Raw genomic sequence first — 25,615 nt, forward strand, 5'->3', positions numbered from 1 at the left:
TTGGGAAATCAATTATAAAAGTAGAATTGCTTTGTCTCAAGTCATTGATTTTGTACCAGCTAACTTGGATCGGCAGAAGGCCATGAAATCATGTTGTTACGCTCAATTGATATGGACAATTCTGGATAGTATAAGTGGATCTCGTACAGAAATGATCTGGAAAAGCAAAATGATGGTTTAATCCGACTAACATTCCAGGAGACTGTCGCAAATTAATGAAAGTCGGCTTTAGATAGTTAATTTCCAGCCGAAGAAGCGAACATGATTTCATCTAAAACAACCTGAACACTGCTACCCCGTCACACTTGTAAATCAGTGTGTTGGTTACTGTTGCTGTATGTTGGGACGTTTGTGAACCTTTACTGTCAACGAAGCCCTAACAATAGTCAGTACTTCGCGTTTTCTATAGAAAATATACAGTAGCAAACATTATACTGAATTTGACTAGAACAAACACTTTATTGACGACACTTGACAAGGAATGTTCCCACGTGGCACGTGTTTTAGTCATTGTATTGTTTGGAGTATTGTCCAGTCTATTTGTTTTGCGGTTACACAAGCGTGTAGGGTATACAGAATCTATGGGAAGCGTTCGGGTAGATTTCCTGTGACGGTAATGTTTATGTACTAGTACTACCAGGGGTAGAGTAGTATCAGAGGACTTGTGTACAGGTGTATGTTGGCGCACCCGCTGTACACGGGAGACTGGACTACGTACATAGAAATATCTTTCTAATGACGTTACCAGAGGATTGGACATTTATACGTTACTTGGATTTCGGCACGTTCAAAGTCCTGACTTAGTGTCCGACAGAAACTAACATTAATACAAACAGTTCTTGACAAACTCAGTTTTGCGGGTCCTCTTTAATTGGAAACCATGTTTGGATCTTAATTTGGATTCGCTATAGTAATTGGAATGTTGTGATTTCTACAGAAATCCTGAAGTGTATAGGACATTATAACCTACAATAATGTTTGTTATTGTACGATACGGAGGTAAGTTTTGCCTGTGATCGTTTTGTGACAGACAGGGCGCCTTCCTAACAGATAAGATACTTCGTGTTGATTGTCATTGTACTACAGATAATGGTCTACGATAGAGCGCCTTTGTCTAGTCCCATACATATATCCATGTAATACCCAGTCAATGTCCTTTGTTATCAAACTGCAATGTTATACCCTTATGTGGAAATTAATTCTATACTGGCTTATGTGAATAGAAATTGTTGAAATGTACGCCACGATAGAAAAAAAGATTACTTGTTACATGGTTAATATGGTTTGTATACAGAAACGCTCTTCATTAAATCTGCATTCAATAATTCGATGTTAAATGTGTTTTACTATCACTTCTCGTATTTCAGTAAAAGTATTTTATATTGAAGTGACGTATTGCCATTGAATTGGACTCTTGGGTACATAGAGTTTATATTGTATTGTTGAAAATACATTATTTTACCTTTATCGAGATAGCACCTGTAACAAACATCTACTTTGTATATACAGTGGATATAATACCCACAACAACCTTTCGTGTCGTCCACCTATTTAGACAAATTGGTGTAGGATATATATTATACTACCATTAGCTATATAAAATAACGAATTGTTATCTTTGTTGAGCTGAGTAAAGGAATGTATGTGATTATACCTAATTGACGTAAAAACTTTAACGATTTTATTAGCAAAACACTTTTGCAACGTTTACATAGTAAACGATTTGACAGTTGTAAAATGAGTGTTCAAAGAGATATGCTGTCGAGACCATTTCAAGTTTTGAAATTAAAATAAGAAAGTAAAATTATTCTGAAGTAATAAAATCTAACTTCACATAAAAAAGATAATTAGGAATTCTTTGAAATGCTCAGATTTTAAACTCGACTCGCATTACAAACATTAATCCTTCAAACGACCATGTTTACTCCGGAGTTGCCTTGAGTTAAACAACACAAAGCAATTTAACTGAAGTGGAATTCTGGAGGTTTCTTAGTATGTGATAAACATTATACAGGTATTCCTGGTTAGGTACAAATCTACATTATACAGGTACATATTTACATTATACAGGTATTCCTGGTTAGGTACAAATCTACATTATACAGGTACATATTTACATTATACAGGTATTCCTGACCAGGTACAAATCTACATTATACAGGTACATATTTACATCATACAGGTACAAATATACATTATACAGGTACATATTTACATTATACAGGTACAGATTCATGGTCAGGTACCGATATTCATTATACAGGTATTCCTGATTAGAATTCCTTACCGATTCTGTTTGACGCCGAGTACAAGAGTTGGATAGTTGAAATTCAATGCCAAATCTTCTCAGTTTTTGATAAAAGCTAAATCGATTCTATGTTTGTAATTTCTGTATAAAATGTTTGATGGTAATGTTTACTTCTAATGGAAAGTACCTTTAACAGACATGCCGATGGCTTTTTCCTTTAGTAAAACGTGTTTCGAGTAGATATACAACCAATAAACTGATCACTATCGCATTTGTAGTTTTCATATAACGGTGACTAAAGGGCGAATTTCCTCGCTAAACAAATATAATTCAGATTATCAGACGCTAAAAGGATCGACCCTAAATTGGTTCATATTAGATGTTCGTCTACCTTTTACTTGTGTGTTTAATTACGAGGTTTTGGTTTAAATGACGTACATTTTTGTCGACATTACGACGCGTGTCGAAATGGGAACACGGGAAGGAAGGAGATGGACAAAGAACTAGTGTTGTACTGTCGAACTCGGTAAATGTTAGGAGGCTTTCAAAGCGATAAACCGGTGTGAAAAACGTCAGTGATTGTTAAATTCGATTGACGCACTATTGTATAGAAAATTTGGTATTTATCTTTCAATCAAAACATACACTAGACGGATACTGATTAATTAAGTTCTGAACACCACTATTTACAGTATGGTTAACTTGCATCTAAAATGTAAAATATGAAATTGATTCACGTTTCTTACACAGGCACTCGAGGCCAGGATATTATTTTTTAAACATTGATTTTTGTTTCATTGACGTTATGAAATATACAAATTAACCGGGAAAATCCACGGTCATTAAAAATGGTCTGTCAACCGGCACATGACAGTTGTTAGGTAGCTAAAACAAAAATCAATGTTTAAAAGAAACTTGTAGGTGTTTTTTTGGCTTAAGATCAATAATGACATGATTAATTACTGAACAACAAAGCGATATCGCTGTTATATGCCTCTACATGCCCCAGAATTGCGTGTTAGAAGTTCAACAGGCCACAGGCTAATGTACTGTAATGTTTACCTACCATATACTAGGTACATGCTATCTCTGAGAACTGTGTTACACAAATATCACGAAGCTGAATGTTTCTCTTTTATTTGTTAAGTCAGATATAACGGTTTAGTTTCAGTCCAAAGGTATTGATATATTAACCATTAAACTATTAGAAGAAGCGGTCAGTAGTTACGATAAGCACATCAATACCTATATGTACGTATATACACTTATTTTATACCTTATGCACAAAGGACCATCTGTATATTAACAGGAATCAAATTTTAGCTCACCTGCCCGAACAGCAAGCGAATTTATACCGAGGCGCGGCGTCCGTTGTCCGTCTTTTTCATTTCAATATCCCATGGCGCCAAGGAATACGATATTAGGCCAGTTGCATACTGGGATGAAGGGCTACCAAGTTTGTTTAAATTAATGAACTTAACCGACTTTCAAGGTCGCAGATGCCAAATGAATTAAACTCTTTAAACTACTTCTTCTCAATAACTAAAGGGCCCAGGATCATGATATCGGGCCGGTATTATTATGGAATGAATGGCCTTGTCCCACTTTCGAGGTCACAAATGTAAAATGTGTTAAGAAATTCTAACTTCGTCTTTATATGAACTCTGAGTAGGCACTGGGCCATAGTCACGTAGTAGCATGCTTGGGAAAGAGGCTTTTAAATCTGCAGAAACCTAGCTTAACATACGAAAAAAAAGCTGCAGAACATATGAGCGATTCAGGTCCATTGGGCTTCTTGCCACGAATTGTGTGTATCCAAAGTATTAAATAATGAATGTGCTTACCTTTGCAAATAGCGAAGCAGTTTTTAACGACATGCTTTATCAAGAAAACAGGCACCATCGAAGTGTCGGAATAAAGAGATGCCCATATGTGGACAGATTAAAAAACGTGATGTGAATATTGACCGAAAATATAACGATAACCCCACATGGCTCCCTGTATAGTTAGTATAGGACAGCAAAATAAGGTTTTGAATAATTTCAAGAAGAGCAAATTTTATGAAAATTTTTTTTTTTGTCATAAGATTGTCGAAAGACACGTTCTTCGGTTGTGAAAAAAAAGAAAACTTCTCTTTCACCAGATCACCAAAGCAGGATCTTCAACGCTAACTGTAGGAATGAGGTTCTACTTCACCACATCAAGCGTCGATGTGAGTGTGTGGATCGAGAAGGTGAGTATAGTAATAGTGTTGATGTAAATGTATAGCAGGTGAGTTTCGCATTAAACGTATCACATGAATGTGTCTGTGCGAGTGTGTATGGACGAGGAGAGTAACGACTTAAAGCACCGGCGTGAATGTGTGGATCGACAAGGTGAGTATAGTATTTAAGTGTGAGTGTGGATCGATCAGGTGAGTATAGTATTAAAGTATCCGTGTGAGAGTGGATCGATCAGGTGAGTATAGTATTGAAGTGTCCGTGTGAGTGTGGATCGATCAGGTGAGTATAGTATTGAAGTGTCCGTGTGAGTGTGGATCGATCAGGTGAGTATAGTATTGAAGTGTCCGTGTGAGTGTGGATCGATCAGGTGAGTATAGTATTGAAGTGTCCGTGTGAGTGTGGATCGATCAGGTGAGTATAGTATTGAAGTGTCCGTGTGAGTGTGGATCGATCAGGTGAGTATAGTATTGAAGTGTCCGTGTGAGTGTGGATCGATCAGGTGAGTATAGTATTGAAGTGTCCGTGTGAGTGTGGATCGATCAGGTGAGTATAGTATTGAAGTGTCTGTGTGAGTGTGGATCGATCAGGTGAGTATAGTATTGAAGTGTCTGTGCGAGTGTGAGTGTGGATCGATCAGGTGAGTGTAGTATTGAAGTGTCCGTGTGAGTGTGGATCGATCAGGTGAGTATAGTATTTAAGTATCCGTGCGAGTGTGGATCGACAAGGTGAGTATCGCCTCAAAGCGCCGGCGTAAGTGTGTGGATCGAGAAGATGGGTATAGTATTAAAGTGTCCGTGTGAGAGTGGATCGATCAGGTGAGTATAGTATTGAAGTGTCCGTGTGAGTGTGGATCGATCAGGTGAGTATAGTATTGAAGTGTTCGTGTGAGTGTGGATCGCCTCAAAGCGCCGGCGTAAGTGTGTGGATCGAGAAGATGGGTATAGTATTAAAGTGTACGGGAGATGATTATTGCATAAAATACTCATGTGAATGTGTGATGATCGTGAAAGTGGGTAGCGCTTGTGTAAATATGTGGATAGCAAAGGTGAGTACTAATATCGAACAAAAACGTCTGTGTTAGTGTTTCAAACGAGAAGGCGAGTTTCGCATAAACGGGTCCTTGGGAATGGATGGGACTATGTTTTAAAAAAGAGCTTATCTCAAAGAAATCATGACATGACGAGCTACAAACCTTTCAGTTATCTCTTTGTATTCTCTTCACGATGTCCTTTAGCTATTAGGGAGTGACCGCTGTATATCCCGGCCTTAGGGCGTTGGTCTACGTACCCTTAGGTGAAGACCTGAAGTATGCTGTTCCACGTTCCGTACCCTCGGCGGTTTATGTTTCTTGGAAAGATGGGAAACGGACCGATATGCACTGATGTAGTTGTGTCGTTTGACTAAACACTTTACCCCAATAGGCCTGTGCGGTATGCGATGGGCCTCCCGTATGTGGTTCAGTGAAGTAATCACATTACAAGGTGACTCCACTTAAAATTATCCTGGTATTCAACTGTGCAGAAATTGAATGCTAGGTTGTTATGTAAAAGGTGGAACATCGTCTAATGTGTGGAATTCACTCATGTCAGTTTTGTCTCCGATGTTTATCATAGACTGAGAAATAAATCAGGTCTAGAAATTGTCCTAGAAATCTTCCCTGCTGGTGAGTTCCAGACTGCCATATTGGTATTCCTCTTGTTCTCCGGACATTCAACAAAGCATTTGGTCCTGTGTGAGAATGAAGCATCATTCAAAACCACCAATGTGGACCATGTTTTTCTTGTTTTATATCATGATGCAATAAAAAGAATAAAATGGAAAATATCTGTATGATGTTGTCAGTGTCTTAATAAAAACTCTGCTAAACAATGTTACATATCATAAAAGATGTATCTTAATCTACTGTAGAGTTTAATGCATTTTATAGAAAGAAAACTTGTAAGGAGACAAATTCATTTAAGTGGTTAGCACTTGTTTATGATTTTACCGTTATCGCTATATACTGAAGAAGACAGCATTTGATAATTTAACCTTACTATGGCTAATGAATCATATGACTTCTTGTTAGAAATAATCTTTTTTATTGGTTACAATGATATGCCAGTATATTTTATTCTGAGTTACGATATAGATCGAAAACTAACATATTTGTACTACTTGTAAGATGTGGTGGAATTGTCGGACGAGAAGGGCGTGGTGAAAAACCTTCGGAACTTCCCGTTCGACTACGGAAGTGAGTACCTAAAGGAACGAGAGACTCTCATACTCCTCAAAGTTGATAGTAAGTATTTGGAATACCCGAGACAAAAATGTAATAAATTGTTGTTCATACTTAAAAAAAACATAATAGACACTTAAGATAGAGCGTGTCAGAACACATCCTCGTCAGTTTCAGTTTCTGTCTAGTCATTCAAAGATAAACATTTTTAACACATAGAACATATGTTTTATATTTATTCCCGTTATAAAGAACGTATTTTTTTGTGGAAATGAATAAATGGTTGTCGTAGATTACGGGTAGTGTTATCTGGTGTTTCTATCTGATGTTGCCGATGTTGATTGTTTGATTATACCCTTGTTAGGTGTATTGGTAGATTTTCTGAATTTGTTACTATGTGACTAAACCCTTGTTACGTGTATGTGTATTGGTAGATTTTCTGAATTTGTTACTATGTGACTAAACCCTTGTTACGTGTATTGGTAGATTTTCTGACTATGTGACTAAACCCTTGTTACATGTATTGGTAGATTTTCTGACTATGTGACTAAACCATTGTTACGTGTATTGGTAGATTTTCTGACTATGTGACTATACCCTTGTTACGTGTATTGGTAGATTTTCTGAATTTGTTACTATGTGACTAAACCCTTGTTACGTGTATTGGTAGATTTTCTGACTATGTGACTATACCCTTGTTACGTGTATTGGTAGATTTTCTGAATTTGTAACTATGTGACTAAACCCTTGTTACGCGTATTGGTAGATTTTCTGACTATGTGACTATACCCTTGTTACGTGTATTGGTAGATTTTCTGATTTTGTGACTATGTGACTAAACCCTTGTTAGGTGTATTGGTAGATTTTCTGAATTTGTGACTATGTGACTAAACCCGTTTTCTGGACTTGTGACTGTGTAACTTAACCCGTTATCCTAACTTGTGACTAAACCCGTTTTCTGGATTTGAGACTATGTGACTAAACCCATTTTCCTGACTTGTGACTATGTGACTAAACCCGTTTTCCTGACTTGTGACTATGTGACTAAACCCATTTTCTGGACTTGTGACTATGTGACTTAACCCGTTTTCCTGACTTGTGACTATGTGACTAAAACCGTTTTCCTGACTTGTGACAATGTGACTAAACCCGTTTTCTGGACTTGTGACTGTGTAACTAACCCGTTATCCTAACTTGTGACTAAACCCGTTTTCTGGACTTGTGACTGTGTAACTTAACCCGTTATCCTAACTTGTGACTAAACCCGTTTTCTGTGACGTTTTTGACTTGTGACTATGTGACTAACTTAACCCGTTTTCCTGACTTGTGACTATGTGACTAAACCCGTTTTCTGGACTTGTGACTATGTGACTAAACCTGACTTGTGACTATTTTGACTGGACTTGTGACTATGTGACTAAACCCGTTTTCCTGACTTGTGACTATGTGACTAAACCCGTTTTCCTGACTTGTGACTATGTGACTAAACCCGTTTTCCTGACTTGTGACTATGTGACTAAACCCGTTTTCCTGACTAACCCGTGACTTGTGACTATGTGACTAAACCCGTTTTCCTGACTTGTGACTATGTGACTAAACCCGTTTTCTTTTGTGACTTGTGACTATGTGACTAAACCCGTTTTCCTGACTTGTGACTATGTGACTAAACCCGTTTTCCTGACTTGTGACTATATGACTAAACCCGTTGTGACGTTTTCCTGACTGTGTGACTAACCCGTTTTCCTGACTTGTCCTTGTGACTATGTGACTAAACCCGTTTTCTGACTTGTGACTTGTGACTTAACCCGTTTTCCTGACTTGTGACTATGTGACTAAACCCGTTTTCCTGACTTGTGACTATGTGACTAAACCCATTTTCTGGACTTGTGACTATGTGACTTAACCCGTTTTCCTGACTTGTGACTATGTGACTAAACCCGTTTTCCTGACTTGTGACTATGTGACTAAACCCGTTTTCTGGACTTGTGACTGTGTAACTATGTGACTAAACCCGTTTTCTGGACTTGTGACTATGTGACTAAACCCGTTTTCTGGACTTGTGACTATGTGACTTAACCCGTTTTCCTGACTTGTGACTATGTGACTTAACCCGTTTTCCTGACTTGTGACTATGTGACTAAACCCGTTTTCCTGACTTGTGACTATGTGACTAAACCCGTTTTCCTGACTTGTGACTATGTGACTAAACCCGTTTTCCTGACTTGTGACTATGTGACTAAACCCGTTTTCTGGACTTGTGACTGTGTAACTAACCTATGTGACTTTTCCTGACTTGTGACTATGTGACTAAACCCGTTTTCCTGACTTGTGACTATGTGACTAAACCCGTTTTCTGGACTTGTGACTATGTGACTTAAACCCGTTTTCCTGACTTGTGACTATGTGTGACTAAACTAAACCCGTTTTCCTGACTTGTGACTATGTGACTAAAAACTAACCCGTTTTCCTGTGACTAACCCGTTTTCCTGACTTGACTATGTGACTAAACCCGTTTTCCTGACTTGTGACTATGTGACTAAACCCGTTTTCCTGACTTGTGACTATGTGACTAAACCCGTTTTCCTGACTTGTGACTATGTGACTAAACCCATTTTCTGGACTTGTGACTATGTGACTTAACCCGTTTTCCTGACTTGTGACTATGTGACTAAACCCGTTTTCCTGACTTGTGACTATGTGACTAAACCCGTTTTCTGGACTTGTGACTGTGTAACTAACCCGTTTTCCCTGACTTGTGACTAAACCCGTTTTGTAACTTGGACTAACTTGTGACTAAACTATGTGACTTAACCCGTTTTCCTGACTTGTGACTATATGACTAAACCCATTTTCTGGACTTGTGACTATGTGACTTAACCCGTTTTCCTGACTTGTGACTATGTGACTAAACCCGTTTTCCTGACTTGTGACTATGTGACTAAACCCATTTTCTGGACTTGTGACTATGTGACTTAACCCGTTTTCCTGACTTGTGACTATGTGACTAAACCCGTTTTCCTGACTTGTGACTATGTGACTAAACCCATTTTCTGGACTTGTGACTATGTGACTTAACCCGTTTTCCTGACTTGTGACTATGTGACTAAACCCGTTTTCCTGACTTGTGACTATGTGACTAAACCCGTTTTCTGGACTTGTGACTGTGTAACTAACCCGTTTTCCTGACTTGTGACTATGTGACTAAACCCGTTTTCCTGACTTGTGACTATGTGACTAAACCCGTTTTGGACTGTGACTTGTGACTGTCTTGTAACTGTGACTAACCCGTTTTCCTGACTTGTGACTATGTGACTTAACCCGTTTTCCTGACTTGTGACTATGTGACTAAACCCGTTTTCTGGACTTGTGACTATGTGACTAAACCCGTTTTCCTGACTTGTGACTATGTGACTTAACCCGTTTTCCTGACTTGTGACTATGTGACTAAACCCGTTTTCTGGACTTGTGACTATGTGACTTAACCCGTTTTCTGGACTGACTGTGACTATGTGATTTAACTGACTTGTGACTATGTGACTAAACCCGTTTTCCTGACTTGTGACTATGTGACTAAACCCATTTTCTGGACTTGTGACTATGTGACTTAACCCGTTTTCCTGACTTGTGACTATGTGACTAAACCCGTTTTCCTGACTTGTGACTATGTGACTAAACCCGTTTTCTGGACTTGTGACTGTGTAACTTAACCCGTTATCCTAACTTGTGACTAAACCCGTTTTCTGGACTTGAGACTATGTGACTTAACCCGTTTTCCTGACTTGTGACTATGTGACTAAACCCGTTTTCCTGACTTGTGACTATGTGACTAAACCCATTTTCTGGACTTGTGACAATGTGACTTAACCCGTTTTCCTGAATTGTGACTATGTGACTAAACCCATTTTCTGGACTTGTGACTATGTGACTAAACCCGTTTTCTGGACTTGTGACTGTGTAACTAACCCGTTTTCCTGACTTGTGACTATGTGACTAAACCCGTTTTCCTGACTTGTGACTATGTGACTAAACCCATTTTCTGGACTTGTGACTATGTGACTTAACCCGTTTTCCTGACTTGTGACTATGTGACTAAAACCGTTTTCCTGACTTGTGACTATGTGACTAAACCCGTTTTCTGGACTTGTGACTGTGTAACTAACCCGTTTTCCTGACTTGTGACTATGTGACTAAACCCGTTTTCCTGACTTGCGACTATATGACTAAACCCGTTATCCTGACTTGTGACTATGTGACTAAACCCGTTTTCTGGACTTGTGACTGTGTAACTAACCCGTTTTCCTGACTTGTGACTATGTGACTAAACCCATTTTCTGGACTTGTGACTATGTGACTTAACCCGTTTTCCTGACTTGTGACTATGTGACTAAACCCGTTTTCCTGACTTGTGACTATGTGACTAAACCCGTTTTCTGGACTTGTGACTGTGTAACTTAACCCGTTATCCTAACTTGTGACTAAACCCGTTTTCTGGACTTGAGACTATGTGACTTAACCCGTTTTCCTGACTTGTGACTATATGACTAAACCCATTTTCTGGACTTGTGACTATGTGACTTAACCCGTTTTCCTGACTTGTGACTATGTGACTAAACCCGTTTTCCTGACTTGTGACTATGTGACTAAACCCATTTTCTGGACTTGTGACTATGTGACTTAACCCGTTTTCCTGACTTGTGACTATGTGACTAAACCCGTTTTCCTGACTTGTGACTATGTGACTAAACCCATTTTCTGGACTTGTGACTATGTGACTTAACCCGTTTTCCTGACTTGTGACTATGTGACTAAACCCGTTTTCCTGACTTGTGACTATGTGACTAAACCCGTTTTCTGGACTTGTGACTGTGTAACTAACCCGTTTTCCTGACTTGTGACTATGTGACTAAACCCGTTTTCCTGACTTGTGACTATGTGACTAAACCCGTTTTCTGGACTTGTGACTATGTAACTAACCCGTTTACCTGTCTTGTAACTATGTGACTTAACCCGTTTACCTGTCTTGTGACTATGTGACTTAACCCGTTTTCCTGACTTGTGACTATGTGACTAAACCCGTTTTCTGGACTTGTGACTATGTGACTTAACCCGTTTTCCTGACTTGTGACTATGTGACTTAACCCGTTTTCCTGACTTGTGACTATGTGACTAAACCCGTTTTCTGGACTTGTGACTATGTGACTTAACCCGTTTTCTGGACTTGTGACTATGTAACTAACCCGTTTACCTGTCTTGTGACTATGTGATTTAACCCGTTTTCCTGACTTGTGACTATGTGACTAAACCCGTTTTCCTGACTAGTGACTATCCGACAGATCGTATTTTGGTATTGCATGCTTACTGAAGTTGTTTTCATTGTTTATTACTCGTGTATTGTCAGCTTTACTCGAGGATCAGGAGTGTGATCGGATGGTGTACGTTCCTCTACTTGCCGAGCTGGAACACAATAAAGAATTCACAGGTGAGAGGACCTCCTTATAGAAAGTTTTAGCTGTTAAAGAAAGCTGATGAATCTCTTCAGAATATTCCGACCTTTTATGATCACTCAAACGCGGTGAGAATCTTGTAAGGACAACTGCTTGATTTTCCCTCAGCCATATAGAGAGTTTTTGTGTACTTTAGTTATGGTAATATCCATTTAAAGAGGCGAATGTTTAAATATTGTCTTAGTAGAAAAAAATCTGGAAAAAGTTTCAAAATTATTGATGTTATCGTGGGCTGTAAGGAGAATAGGAGAATCGCCCAACCAATGGGTAAGATGAAATTGTTGATTCAAGTGTCTAGAAAGTTTAACATCGTCTAAGTTCTGTTTCATTATACCTTGCAATCATGGATTATTTATCCAACCTTAGTGACAATGTGCCTATAGGATAATTTATCCAACCTTAATGACAATAGGTCTATAGGTTAATTTATCGAACCTTAGTGACAATGTGCCTGTAGGTTAATTTATCCAACCTTAGTGACAATGTGCCTATAGGATAATTTATCCAACCTTAATGACAATAGGTCTATAGGTTAATTTATCGAACCCTCAAGACAATATGCCTGTAGGTTAATTTATCCAACCTTAGTGACAATGTGCCTATAGGATAATTTATCCAACCTTAATGACAATAGGTCTATAGGTTAATTTATCGAACCCTCGTGACAATATGCCTGTAGGTTAATTTATCTAACCTTAGTGACAATATGCCTGTAGGATAATTTATCCAACCTAAGCGACAATAGGTCTTTTGGATAATTTATCCTACCTTAGTGACAATATGCCTGTAGGATAATCTATCCAACCTTAGCGACAATAGGTCTATAGGATAATTTATCCAGCCTTAGTGACAATGGGCCTGTTTGATAATTAATCCAGCCTTAGTGACAATAAGTATATAGGATAATTTATCCAGCCTAAGTGACAATGGGCCTGTAGGATAATTTATCCAGCCTTAGTGACAATAGGTCTATAGGATAATTTATGCAGCCTTAGTGACATTCGGCCTGTAGGATAATTTATCCAGCCTTAGTGACAATAGGTCTATAGGATAATTTATGCAGCCTTAGTGACATTCGGCCTGTAGGATAATTTATCCAACCTTAGTGACAATAGGTCTATAGGATAGTTTATCTAACCTTAGTGACAATAGGTCTATAGGATAGTTTATCTAACCTTAGTGACAATGTGCCTGCAGGATAATTTATCTAACCTTAGTGACAATAGGTCTATTGGATAGTTTATCTAACCTTAGTGACATTCGGCCTGTAGGATAGTTTATCTAACCTTAGTGACAATAGGTCTATAGGATAGTTTATATAACCTTAGTGACAATGTGCCTGTAGGATAATTTATCTAACCTTAGTGACAATGTGCCTGTATGATAATTTATCCAGCCTTAGTGACAATAGGTCTATAGGATAATTTATCTTACCTTAGTGACAATGTGCCTGTAGGATAGTTTATATAACCTTAGTGACAATGTGCCTGTAGGATAATTTATCTAACCTTAGTGACAATGTGCCTGTATGATAATTTATCCAGCCTTAGTGACAATAGGTCTATAGGATAATTTATCTTACCTTAGTGACAATGTGCCTGTAGGATAGTTGATCTAACCTTAGTGACAATAGGTCTATAGGATAGTTTATATAACCTTAGTGACAATGTGCCTGTAGGATAATTTATCTAACCTTAGTGACAATGTGCCTGTAGGATAGTTTATCTAACCTTAGTGACAATGTGCCCTGTAGGATATGTGCCTGTTTACAACCTTAGGATAATTTATCAACCTTAGTGACCTATAGGATAGTTTATCTAACCTTAGTGACAATGTGCCTGTGCCTGTAGGATAGGATAGTTTATCTAACCTTAGTGACAATAGGTCTATAGGATAGTTTATCTAACCTTAGTGACAATGTGCCTGTAGGATAGTTTATCTAACCTTAGTGACAATGTGCCTGTAGGATAGTTTATCCAACCTTAGTGACAATGTGCCTGTAGGATAATTTATCTAACCTTAGTGACAATGTGCCTGTAGGATAGTTTATCTAACCTTAGTGACAATAGGTCTATAGGATAGTTTATCTAACCTTAGTGACAATGTGCCTGTAGGATAGTTTATCTAACCTTAGTGACAATAGGTCTATAGGATAGTTTATCTAACCTTAGTGACAATAGGTCTATAGGATAGTTTATCTAACCTTAGTGACAATAGGTCTATAGGATAGTTTATCTAACCTTAGTGACAATGTGCCTGTAGGATAGTTTATCCAACCTTAGTGACAATGTGCCTGTAGGATAGTTTATCTAACCTTAGTGACAATGTGCCTGTAGGATAATTTATCTAACCTTAGTGACAATGTGCCTGTAGGATAATTTATCTAAACTTAGTGACAATGTGCCTGTAGGATAGTTTATCTAACCTTAGTGACAATGTGCCTGTAGGATAGTTTATCCAACCTTAGTGACAATGTGCCTGTAGGATAGTTTATCTAACCTTAGTGACAATGTGCCTGTAGGATAGTTTATCTAACCTAAGTGACAATGTGCCTGGAGGATAGTTTATCCAACCTTAGTGACAATGTGCCTGTAGGATAGTTTATCTAACCTTAGTGACAATAGGTCTATAGGATAATTTATCTTACCTTAGTGACAATGTGCCTGTAGGATAGTTTATCCAACCTTAGTGACCATGTGCTTGTAAGATAATTCATCTTCAGTTAAATTGTCTTTCTTTTGGTTTTGATGTCTGTTCTGTTCATGACACCTTCCTTTTAGTTTGAAATATCCTCAGTTTCTGCTGCTGTTCGCTGTTTTCCGCGTATTCCCGGTTCCCGTTTTATTTTTGTATTGACTTTGTAGACATTGCCCTATCGCTGACATCAAGAATGTGTCTATCAGATGACATCGTCATACAAAAACATTATTCATTCGTTCTTTTCGTTTCTCTCAGATGCGCTGAACCCCAAACAGGAGATTCGTCCTACCTCTTCTATGGACGAGGATGGGCGTGGTAACAAGAAAAATATCAAAGGATCGTCTGCTGCATCAAAGGGCGCGAAAAAAGGCACTGATTCGAAGCGAACGTCTGCCAAAAGTCCGCGTAGATAGGAGCCAGATGTGAATTAAAAAACTTTGAATGATATTATCGTTATTTCTGTAGAGTATTGATTTGTCAACCCATCACATCCACATGATAAATAAAAGTTGAAATAGTTATCAATAATATGTGTAAGTCAGGCTGTTTTGATTAATGTAACAGCTACCCCCAGGAATAAAGGAGAGAAACAGTGATGATGACTGTGTTAGTTAACGTGTGGAGTGTTACTGATTTAGATACAACAGTAGTAAGTAGGTTTTATCTTCTTGTTCTTGTTGTCAACTTGCTGACGTTACGTTCCTGTCATTTTTTGTGATGCATTCATATAACAGGATTTCAATAATAAACACTAGATATATATATATTGTTATGTTGTTAAAGACGATATTTAGACCTATTACATAACCTGGCCTTGACCTGGATAGAATACCACTGCAGTACGTCCAGCCTAACCCCATGTCACATTCGGCTGATTCCAGTCCCCTTTATCGTTACAGGATCAACCAAGATGTCCCCATTGTAAGTCAATATACACCAATATTTCAATATTCTAGATTGATCGATTCATGCTGACAGTTTTCTGGTTTCACGAAAGAAACATTTCTCGATCAACGCCAAAGGAGCTAGAAATAATTATCACAGGTATACAGAATAATCAGTTTCGGCAAGGGACTGACCTCAGAAGGATTTATTATATGCTGTGTAGATTCGATTAATCAATGACCGTTGGTCTGATCGTATTATTTACCACTAGGACGTCATGACTATTAATCTGGCACCCAGATTACATTCATATTGACCATAAATACATTCTAACAGACGTTTAATGGTTGTATTTACATTTAGGATATTATTTAAAATGTTATCATGTTTTATTTTTCTGCTTTAAAATTGTTTTTCTCGCTTTATGTTGACATACTGGAAAAAAAAGTTTTGTGAAAATTACAATCAGCTTAATAATAAAATGATGCGCGTTTTCTGAGCGGACACGCGAAATGTTCACGTAACGTCGCAATCAGAGTTGTCCTTCCTTAACAGTCAAAATGCAGTATTGGACTTAAGCATCTTCCCCGATCTATCTGCAGGCTTTGTGTCTCGTTTACAGAAACATTTAAAGCAAAGATGTGTTGTTTTGTGATAAGACTACCCCATATCACACATGGCGCCATCACATGAGGCGCCCATGGCCGTGCTACTAAAGGCGCATTACCGCACATTTTGATATAACAGAGTTACAGAGCTAAAAATTATGGCCGGAAGCACTTAACAGTCTAGTAATAAGATAGAAAGGAATACGCTAGGTAAAATATGTCAAATGGAAGCAAGAAAAATATTCTTTCTGTTAAAATAATTTATACCAAAGTAAAGCTTGTTCGTAAGGTTAAAAATATCAGTTAGTTTAATAATTTAACTTTAGTGCACCACTTTCGCGCTTCTCATACAGTATCTTATATAGTACCGTCACTCGGTTAACAGCGGACATAGCACAGTGTTATCGAGTCGCGGGTATAAGGTGAGGAGAAAAGTTGCCCATGCTTGGTTTCACTGCCGATGGGGACCGTGAATGATCACCGCCGGGAGTTTATCATAAAGTCATAGATAGCATCAAAATGTATCAGGATTTGTAGCAATCCCTTGTTGTCAGTTGTGGTCAATAATTAGTCCAATGGCAGAAAAATTAGTTCTTAGATATAGACATATTTTTTTTCTATTGGGCTTGAAAATAGTTCAAAACCAGCCTCGTTGGTCGGAAAATTATTGCGTGTGAAAAAAATTGGCATGGGTATGGTAAATACAGAAGTAGTATATTTCAGTCAATATGAAACAACAAAACGGATTGTCGTGACTGGTTTTCAACCATACTCTCTCTCTCTCTCTCTCTCTCTCTCTCTCTCTCTCTCTCTCTCTCTCTCTCTCTCTCTCTCTCTCTCTCGCGCAAAATGTGGTTTAGGCGGAATTGGCAAGTTTTACTTCGTTGTGGGGAGACCATTTTCTAGTTGGCAATAGTCGCAATTAACTATCAGATATCATTCATCAGATGTTTAACATTGTCAACACTCATTTTATAACATGAAAAGTAATTGAAGTTGCCATTTATAAAGCATAAAACATTATGGCGAGTCCGAGAATTATCTCACTATTATATGGGGTGAATATATGAACCCCTCTCCCTGAAATGAGAGAAAACATTATTGCGAAGAGGACTTAGAGAATCACTTTCCCGTGCCAGATCTTAATTAATTTCAAAAGTGCCACGACTCGCAATAATACATACATGGACTTCGTGAATTTGTGAGGTTTACACACTGATGTGGTCTATAGTACACTATGTTCTACTGTTTATATAACTAAATACACATTAGCAAACTTTATCAATACCATAAGTGATTAGTAAAGTTGAGACCTAATACCATACACTCATTAACTACTTGTACTATTTGCCACATCCTGGCAGTTTCTTCTCAATATTTTCTACACCTTACAAAGATTACACTTCCTCTTATACAAGACTTCCCGTAAAATGTCCCATTGGCTATGTAATAGATTTATTTCAATAATCTCCACTTCTCATTAGCATTATCGACCAAACATAAAATTTGACTTTCGATATTAATACTTCAAGCCCGTAATGACATGATCCTTATAATGCCTCGCATCCGCTGTACCCTCTCATAGAATTTCTCACCCACTTTACACGTAATACGTTGCTCCTAAAGTTTTACTTTATTCAGAACAGACTACCAGAAAAGTTTACTTTATTCAAAACAGACTATCAATAAAGTTTGAATTTATTATTAAAAAACCAAATACATGAACTAATTCACTCCTGATAATCAACATTAAATCATACTGTTTGATATTTTTGTTAACTAGCATTGGCAAAATAACTAAATTTTCAGAAAACCTTTAGTTTTAGCATGTATTTATTAAGTAGGAGAACATTTTCGACAAGACAAGTGTATTTAATACCATAACAAATGTTTCTTAAAGTATTTTGATTTTAGGATTTGACATCGTAGATATTAAAAACTTTTCCCTCAATTTTCAAATTGATACTGCTTTAGCAGCAAGCACTAGCTTTTTTCATCCACCATTTTTATTGTATAAGAATGATCTCTTTACTGCGGTATGTTGTGCGATGATTCTATTACATATATTATTTGTCACTGCTATGGAAATATTGGTATTTGAGATGAATTAAGGTGTCACTTATTTAATAAGTAGGGCATAAATTTCATGACCTGGTTGAATAATTTGTCAGACTTTGACTTAGCAAATGCTTTCTTGGCGAGTAATTTTAGCTGTGAAATGTTGAAAGAAGATTTGGAATAATTAAGACGTCTCAGTTACACTATTATGATTTGCTTTGTACATTTATACAACTCTTCTTTAATGTTGATTGTGTTTTAATTGTATTTATTCTTTTTATGTAATCTTGGAGGACATAAAAGGAATAATAATAACTTAATAATAATAATATAGAAATGAAATCATTCTTTTGATTTGATGTCAACAGGGGAATATCTAAGAATTTTACATATTTGGAAAATGTCAAGAAAACATGAAGCTATCTAAAGAATTAGAATTTGTGTATAATGTTGCATTTTTATTGCTGCTAAAAATACATAGCTTCAAGCTGATATCCTTTTGTAGTTTCTGACATCAATATTGACAGAGGGGAGATAACTCTTACTACCGATGAAGGGAAGGTGTGAACGTTTCAAGTACTGTAGTACTGAACAAAGTATTGATAGTATTGTATTGAAGTACTTCACCAATCGAATTCCTTAAATTTATGCAACAAGCTCTCTGATTGGCAGAGCCAAGTCTAGATCGATTGTGGGTGGAGCCAGGTGAAAAAATACTGTGCAGACATCGGCATTTTACAAACACTCGACTGTCGCGAGAGGTTAATTGGAAGAGTCCAAGTCACAGGTGGCTTCAGATCAGACCTAATTGGGTTGTCCCATTTGTTTCGTTCTACACCCAATGATACTTTGCTTTTCCATCGATGGTACAACGAGAAAACGAAAGTTACTCAGTACTAAACTAATTTACGTACAAAATATATATCAACAGGTTAGATCACTGGGACGGGAGAATTCATAACATCTTAACAGTGAATGTAGTCACATAGTCATTCTGTACTAGTTTTATTTATTTATTTATTTTTTTGGGGGGGGGGGGGGGGGAGGGTTGGCTCAAAATATTTCGGTTTAAGCCCAAGCTCTATTGTATGTAACAAAGAATTACGAATTACCTGGGACCTCCTGATATATGCCGATAATTCATACTGCATTAAAAAATAAAGGAATTCTGTGGTCCCATATATTTTTTATTTTATTTTTTATCTTTCCATCGAAAATTATACATATCCGCAACATGTGAAAAAACTTTGAAGTTGGTTGGGCGGAATATCTAGAGCATTTACTACTGCAAGTTCCAGAAATTCTGACACAAGTCGGGTATATTTGCCCGAAGCCTCTGTCTCATGACATTGAATACATATTCAGTTACGTTGTATTCCGGGGAATAAGGCGGCTGAAAAACCAGGGACACGCCATATTCTTTCAGCATATTTCTAAAAATGCGCTCTCCCTGTCTATGGTGATGGAATCCACAATTATCCATCACAACCACATCGCCTTGTACAAAAACAGGATTCCCCATATCGTTCGTATCGGACATAATTTCGTCGAAGAAAATTTTGCGTACTGTTGCCGTCGTCGGACATTTTTCCAGCGATTACTTAGTACTTGTTATGTAACTGATAGTGTACATTAACTCCGCCTACCGGAACAAATTGGGTGTCAGATCAACTATTCAGGTTGTCTAAACTCCGCCCCCGACCAATCACAGAGGTCGTTGTATACTTGACTCGATTATTTGAATACTTCAATACAATAGTATCAATACTTTGTTCAATACTATAGTAAGTGTGTCGTTCACACCTTCCCTTCATCGGTAGTAACTAGCCATTACAGTTTTCTTTTCACAACTTTGAAGTGACATTGTGTATTAAAAATTAATTAATGAAACAAAGACATAAACAAATTTTAAAGTTTTGTGCAAATTTTAAACGTGTAATATTTCAAATTTTGGCAACAATCTAAGTGCATCAATAGAAAATATAGGAAAATGTTTATACAATAACTGTTAGCTTAAGAAGCACAATGGGTAGTAGATTCATGTATGAGTTTGCTGAAGGTCAGAGGGGAAAATGCACAGATTTTTCTTCTAGATTTGTATATCCTATTAAAAAAAAAATCCTTTTTGAATTTTCAATTTGACAGGAAAATCTCTAAAGTAAAAGATATTTGTAAGATAAATGTATCTAAATCAGTTATGTAATATTTTGATGGTGACTTGTCAAACCTGTCTGTTATAAAATAAGACACCGGGGTCATAAATCATCTACCTCAGTTAATAGTTCAATTACAAATTGATTTCCATTCTCCCATTGTCATATTGTGGGTTGGAGACCCTGAACACCATGATTGGCAATAATGTCATGATATTCAATGATGAGACCAATTTTCTTGTTTGTAAATGTAAAAAGTCAATGACATAGCTGGAATTTATAGATAACACAGAGATGCTATAACATGAACAGAAATACAAAGAAAGGCAGAAGAAGATAAAGATAATATTCCTATATAAATTGTAGAAAATTCTTCCCAAGGGGAAATGTGAAACCCTAAGGGCAAAATATTCACATTTTAGTAAATCATCTTTAATCCTTCTATCCCTGAAATTTGAATCAATTTGATAAATTTCAGTCCCCTACTTAGAGCTCTGTGGGTGGGGAGCACCTAAATTCCTAATTTTATGTAAAATTTTATTAAATTTGGTTCAGGACTAACCAAAAAATCCCCAGCATATCCAAAGTCCAGTTAACATTACAAAGAAACAAAATTCTGTGAAGTGTACAATTGTCTTGTAGGTATGGAAATATGATGTGTTTTAGTGTTACTTTAATTACAAGTTTTTCTTTGACTATGAATCAGTATTATGACAGTGTAGTGCTAAAACTTATCATGAAGTGGACTAATAAGTGGTCTGTTCACACAGGTGGTCTCTCAATAGAGGTGATCTCTTTAGACAGGTGGTCCTTGGTCTAGGTAAAAGGGTCAAAATAAAAAAAAATAAAACATCAAAGCAAACAAACATCAAGATCATCTTGAGACTTCAACTTCACAAATTCAGTTTATATCATAATCATGGGATAATATCATTAAATTCTATATTGTATACTTGATTACAAAGTTTTGGTGATCAAAATCAAATAATGAAAGGCTATTTTTATAGCTTTTAGAACAATTTTAATGCAGTTGTTATCCCAATGTCCTGTCCTGATGATGGGATTCACACTTCTGATCACTTTTTGACATTTTTCATGACATCTACTGATCAGATTCCAGCATTCCATACTTATAGCAGACAATACTTGAACGAAGGTCTACATGTCCATCAAGCAGGATTGTACTTCAACCAGCTTCTGCTATTTATCATTGATGCTGAGGCTCCAATTCTGTGTGCATCTGAGATCGCAGTTGGGAAAGTTGACATCATTGCATGTCTTCAAATAGAGTAATCTAAACCAAATTGGTGAAAGGCACATTCATTTTCAGCAGAACAATGCAATCTAGGTTTGTTTTTCAGTTTGAAGTTTGCTTTTGTGCTATGAAGTAAATGTTTGATTCATTATCATGTTGAACAGATATACTTTACTGTTTTTGAAAGTATGAAATACAGTGGTTCAGGGTAGTTTTATATTGTGTAAAGTTATGTAAAAATCTTTTTAGCCTTTTCCAGTTTTTTATATGTAATGTACACATGTTAACTGTTAAGATGAAATAAATGTATTCAGGCCATTGCACCATAAAAAAATTGAAGGATAAAATTGTTCTGTGCTGACAGGCGTGTCTCAAACAGGGGTTTTTAGCTGTTGATATTGTTCGTATTGCCTCTAAATCTTAGAAAAAAATACAGCAAGTTGAACTTTAAAAATGTTGAATTTCACTGAAGTTGCAAATGGTATTGTCTACTTTTGTTTTTAAATCAATTTATTACTACTGTCTGGTTTTATTACCAGCATTTCTTGAAATAAGTTTTGATTCATTTTTACAAATATGCTTAAAAATGATTTATTGATTGACAGGGTTTAATGTCTGTGTTAATACTATCTAAAAACTAACCTTCTGCTTCTAATTTTTTTCTTTTAACAACGAAATACTTCACTATCAAACAAATATTCCTATTGTATTTTACTAGTATGCATTTAGTTATATTTGGTTAGTTTCCCCATTATTTCTGTAAGGGGAGATAAATCTATTTCTTTTTCAATTAAAGTTCAAATATACTTGTTTACCTTTAACCTTATTAATTTAAATCTGAATAGAATAATTCCTTAATATCAATATAACATTATCCCACACTAAAAGCAAGAAATTTATATGCAATAATGAGTTACTAGACATCTAGCTGTAAATACATCAGCAGCAGCTGTACAATGTAGTATATATGTACTATATGTGATGTCCACCTACAAAGATTCTTTGAATGGATGATTGGAGTAGAAATTGCCATCAGTATTTAAAAAAGATGATAAAAGAATCTATTCGCTCATATTCCAAATCAAATAAACGAGATAATGGCAGGTTAGAATTATTGTGTAATGACACAAAACAACTTCAGTTTTCTGTTTAAAAGAACAAAATAGTCTGAAGGCTTTTATACACTTTTGTCTCTGGTGTGAATAACTTCATAACATTTCTTGTGGAATAATGACATATTAGCAATAACAAAACAAAAGATTGATGAGAAGGGAGATAAATCTGCTTTTAATTATCTTTGTAAGGCAGCATACAGCCATAATGGAATGAAATATTAGTATGAGAAGATATGTGAAATGTATTTGAAAATGCAAGTAAAACTTTCACAAATTTATTTTACAGATATAGGAAGACAAAGCTGTGTGTTTATATGTTTCTTTAAAAATTCAGTTTATTTTAAAATTTTATTGATTGTTTTGTATTAGAGAAGATATCATTTGAAATGCTTTTATGCTATAGAAATTAAATGAAAGGCTACACTACCATTTTAATGTATAAGTGAAATCTGCTGAAACAAAATATCGGTCATAATTTTTTTTTTTTCACTATGGAAATTACCATTGTGGATTATAATCAGATGATTCTGTTTATAACAAATATTTGTGTAAATATGAATATTGCATTAATGCATGAAATGTTTTCTTAACTGTAATAATGCGAAAACACAGAGTAGAAAACTAACGATTACACTGCCACTATCAGAAACTAATGGTTTGAAATTTTTGCAAACAAATTTCTGACTACAATTTTGTTTGATTATTTGGTCACTATGTCTCCAGTCTTTATAAAAATAATGCTGTAGTGTCTTTGTGTACCACTGGGTAGGGGATGGTCTATAACAATACAAATCATATTAAAGATTTTGTATGATTTTCTTTTGAGTGGTCTGAGTGTGGATGAACTTGTACATTTTGCAATTTGTAAGTTGGTACAGTCTGTATGTAGTTCTTTTGAGTGGAATTAATGTGGAAAAATTGTACAAGTTCATTTATGCCACAGTAATAAATTTTGTCCTTGATTTTTCTGTTGAAGAAAATTGACATTTTTAGTGTTGATTTACAATAAGTATTAGTAGTGAATTCTACCTAAATGTAATGTCTTCACATTATTTTGAAATGTACCACATGTATTTTTGTGAGTTTGTGGTAATGTTGGAGCATAGATAGACATATATGCTAATGTACAGTCATGATATGGTAGTTTTTGCACAGTGGTGTCTCCAGTTGATCATTAAATTTATCTGGTGCTATACGCCTCAGTTGAAGACCCAAGGTTCCTGGGGTGGTTCCAATTATCATTGAACATCCTGTCATTAGGCAAGAAGTTTACAATTTCCTCCAAGTTGCTCTAGATGAAATGTGATGGACCTTTCTTAAAATGTTTTGTAAGCTGGTCACCAGCTCAAATAATTTAATGTTACTTTTGCTTTACATATTCCAAAGATACAGAGTACACAATTCACCTAATATTGAAAGCAACACTCTTGGATGTTGAAGATGTTTCATTAATTTGGTTTCATTTCCTCATGATATGTGATTGTTTCTGAGGAAGCAATCAATGGCAACTTACTACATTTCCTGTATATATAATTATCCATCTATGTACAAGTGTATCATAGCCAACCTTCATGTAATTGTAAGGTTAGAGGAGTGTTTTTACAGCTAGTTGGACTAATGCAACCATGGAATTGTGTTGTTATATACCTATACAGTTAGCTGGATTAGAACAATCATGGAATCATCATCTTATCCACTTATACAGCGAGCTGGATTAGATCAATCATGGTATTGTTACATTGTCAACTTATACAGCTAGCTGGATTAGAACAATCATGGTATTGTTACATTATCTACTTATACAGCTAGCTGGATTAGAACAATCATGGTATTGTTACATTATCTACCTATGCAGCTAGCTGGACTGGAACAATCACGGAATCATCATCTTATCTACTTATACAGCTAGCTGGATTAGAACAATCATGGAATTGTTACATTATCTACCTATACAGCTAGCTGGATTAGAACAATCATGGCACTGTTATTTTATCTACCTATGCAGCTAGCTGGATTGGAACAAGAATCATCATCTTATCTACTTATACAGCTAGCTGATTAGAACAAATTGTTACATTATCTACCAATGCAGCTAGCTGGATAAGAACAATCATGGTATTGTTACATTATCTACCTATGCAGCTAGCTGGACTGGAACAATCACGGAATCATCATCTTATCTACTTATACAGCTAGCTGGATTAGAACAATCATGGCATTGTTACATTATCTACCAATGCAGCTAGCTGGATAAGAACAATCATGGTATTGTTACATTATCTACCTATACAGCTAGCAGAACAATCATTAGAACAATCAATACTTATACATCTGGATTATCTACTTATACAGCTAGCTGGATTAGAACAATCATGGAATGGTTATATTATCTATCTATGCAGCTAGCTGGATTAGACCAATCATGGAATCATCATCTTATCTACTTATATAGCTAGCTGGATTAGAACAATCATGGAATGGTTATATTATCTATTTATGCAGCTAGCTGGATTAGAACAATCATGGAATTGTTACATTATCTACCTATACAGCTAGCTGGATAAGAACAATCATGGAGTTGTGTTGTTATATACCTATACAGCTAGCTGGATTAGAACAATCATGGAATTGTTACATTATCTACTTATA

The 25,615-nt window shown here is 36.3% G+C and overlaps 1 protein-coding gene across 1 annotated transcript; it reads left to right on the top strand.

The window, feature by feature from the left end:
• The first annotated feature begins 974 nt into the window (after positions 1-974).
• On the top strand, positions 975-15,305 carry LOC132564165 (uncharacterized protein CXorf65 homolog). The gene is made up of 5 exons (XM_060228842.1): positions 975-999; positions 4,392-4,481; positions 6,635-6,751; positions 12,087-12,167; positions 15,148-15,305. The coding sequence occupies exons 1-5, from the start codon at positions 975-977 to the stop codon at positions 15,303-15,305; spliced, it is 471 nt and encodes a 156-aa protein (XP_060084825.1).
• The last annotated feature ends 10,310 nt before the right edge of the window (positions 15,306-25,615 follow it).

Source organism: Ylistrum balloti, unplaced genomic scaffold (genome assembly GCF_031769215.1).
Source record: "Ylistrum balloti isolate Yb309-2 unplaced genomic scaffold, AGI_CSIRO_Ybal_v1 Utg372020, whole genome shotgun sequence".
Classification (NCBI taxonomy): Eukaryota; Metazoa; Mollusca; class Bivalvia; order Pectinida; family Pectinidae; genus Ylistrum; species Ylistrum balloti.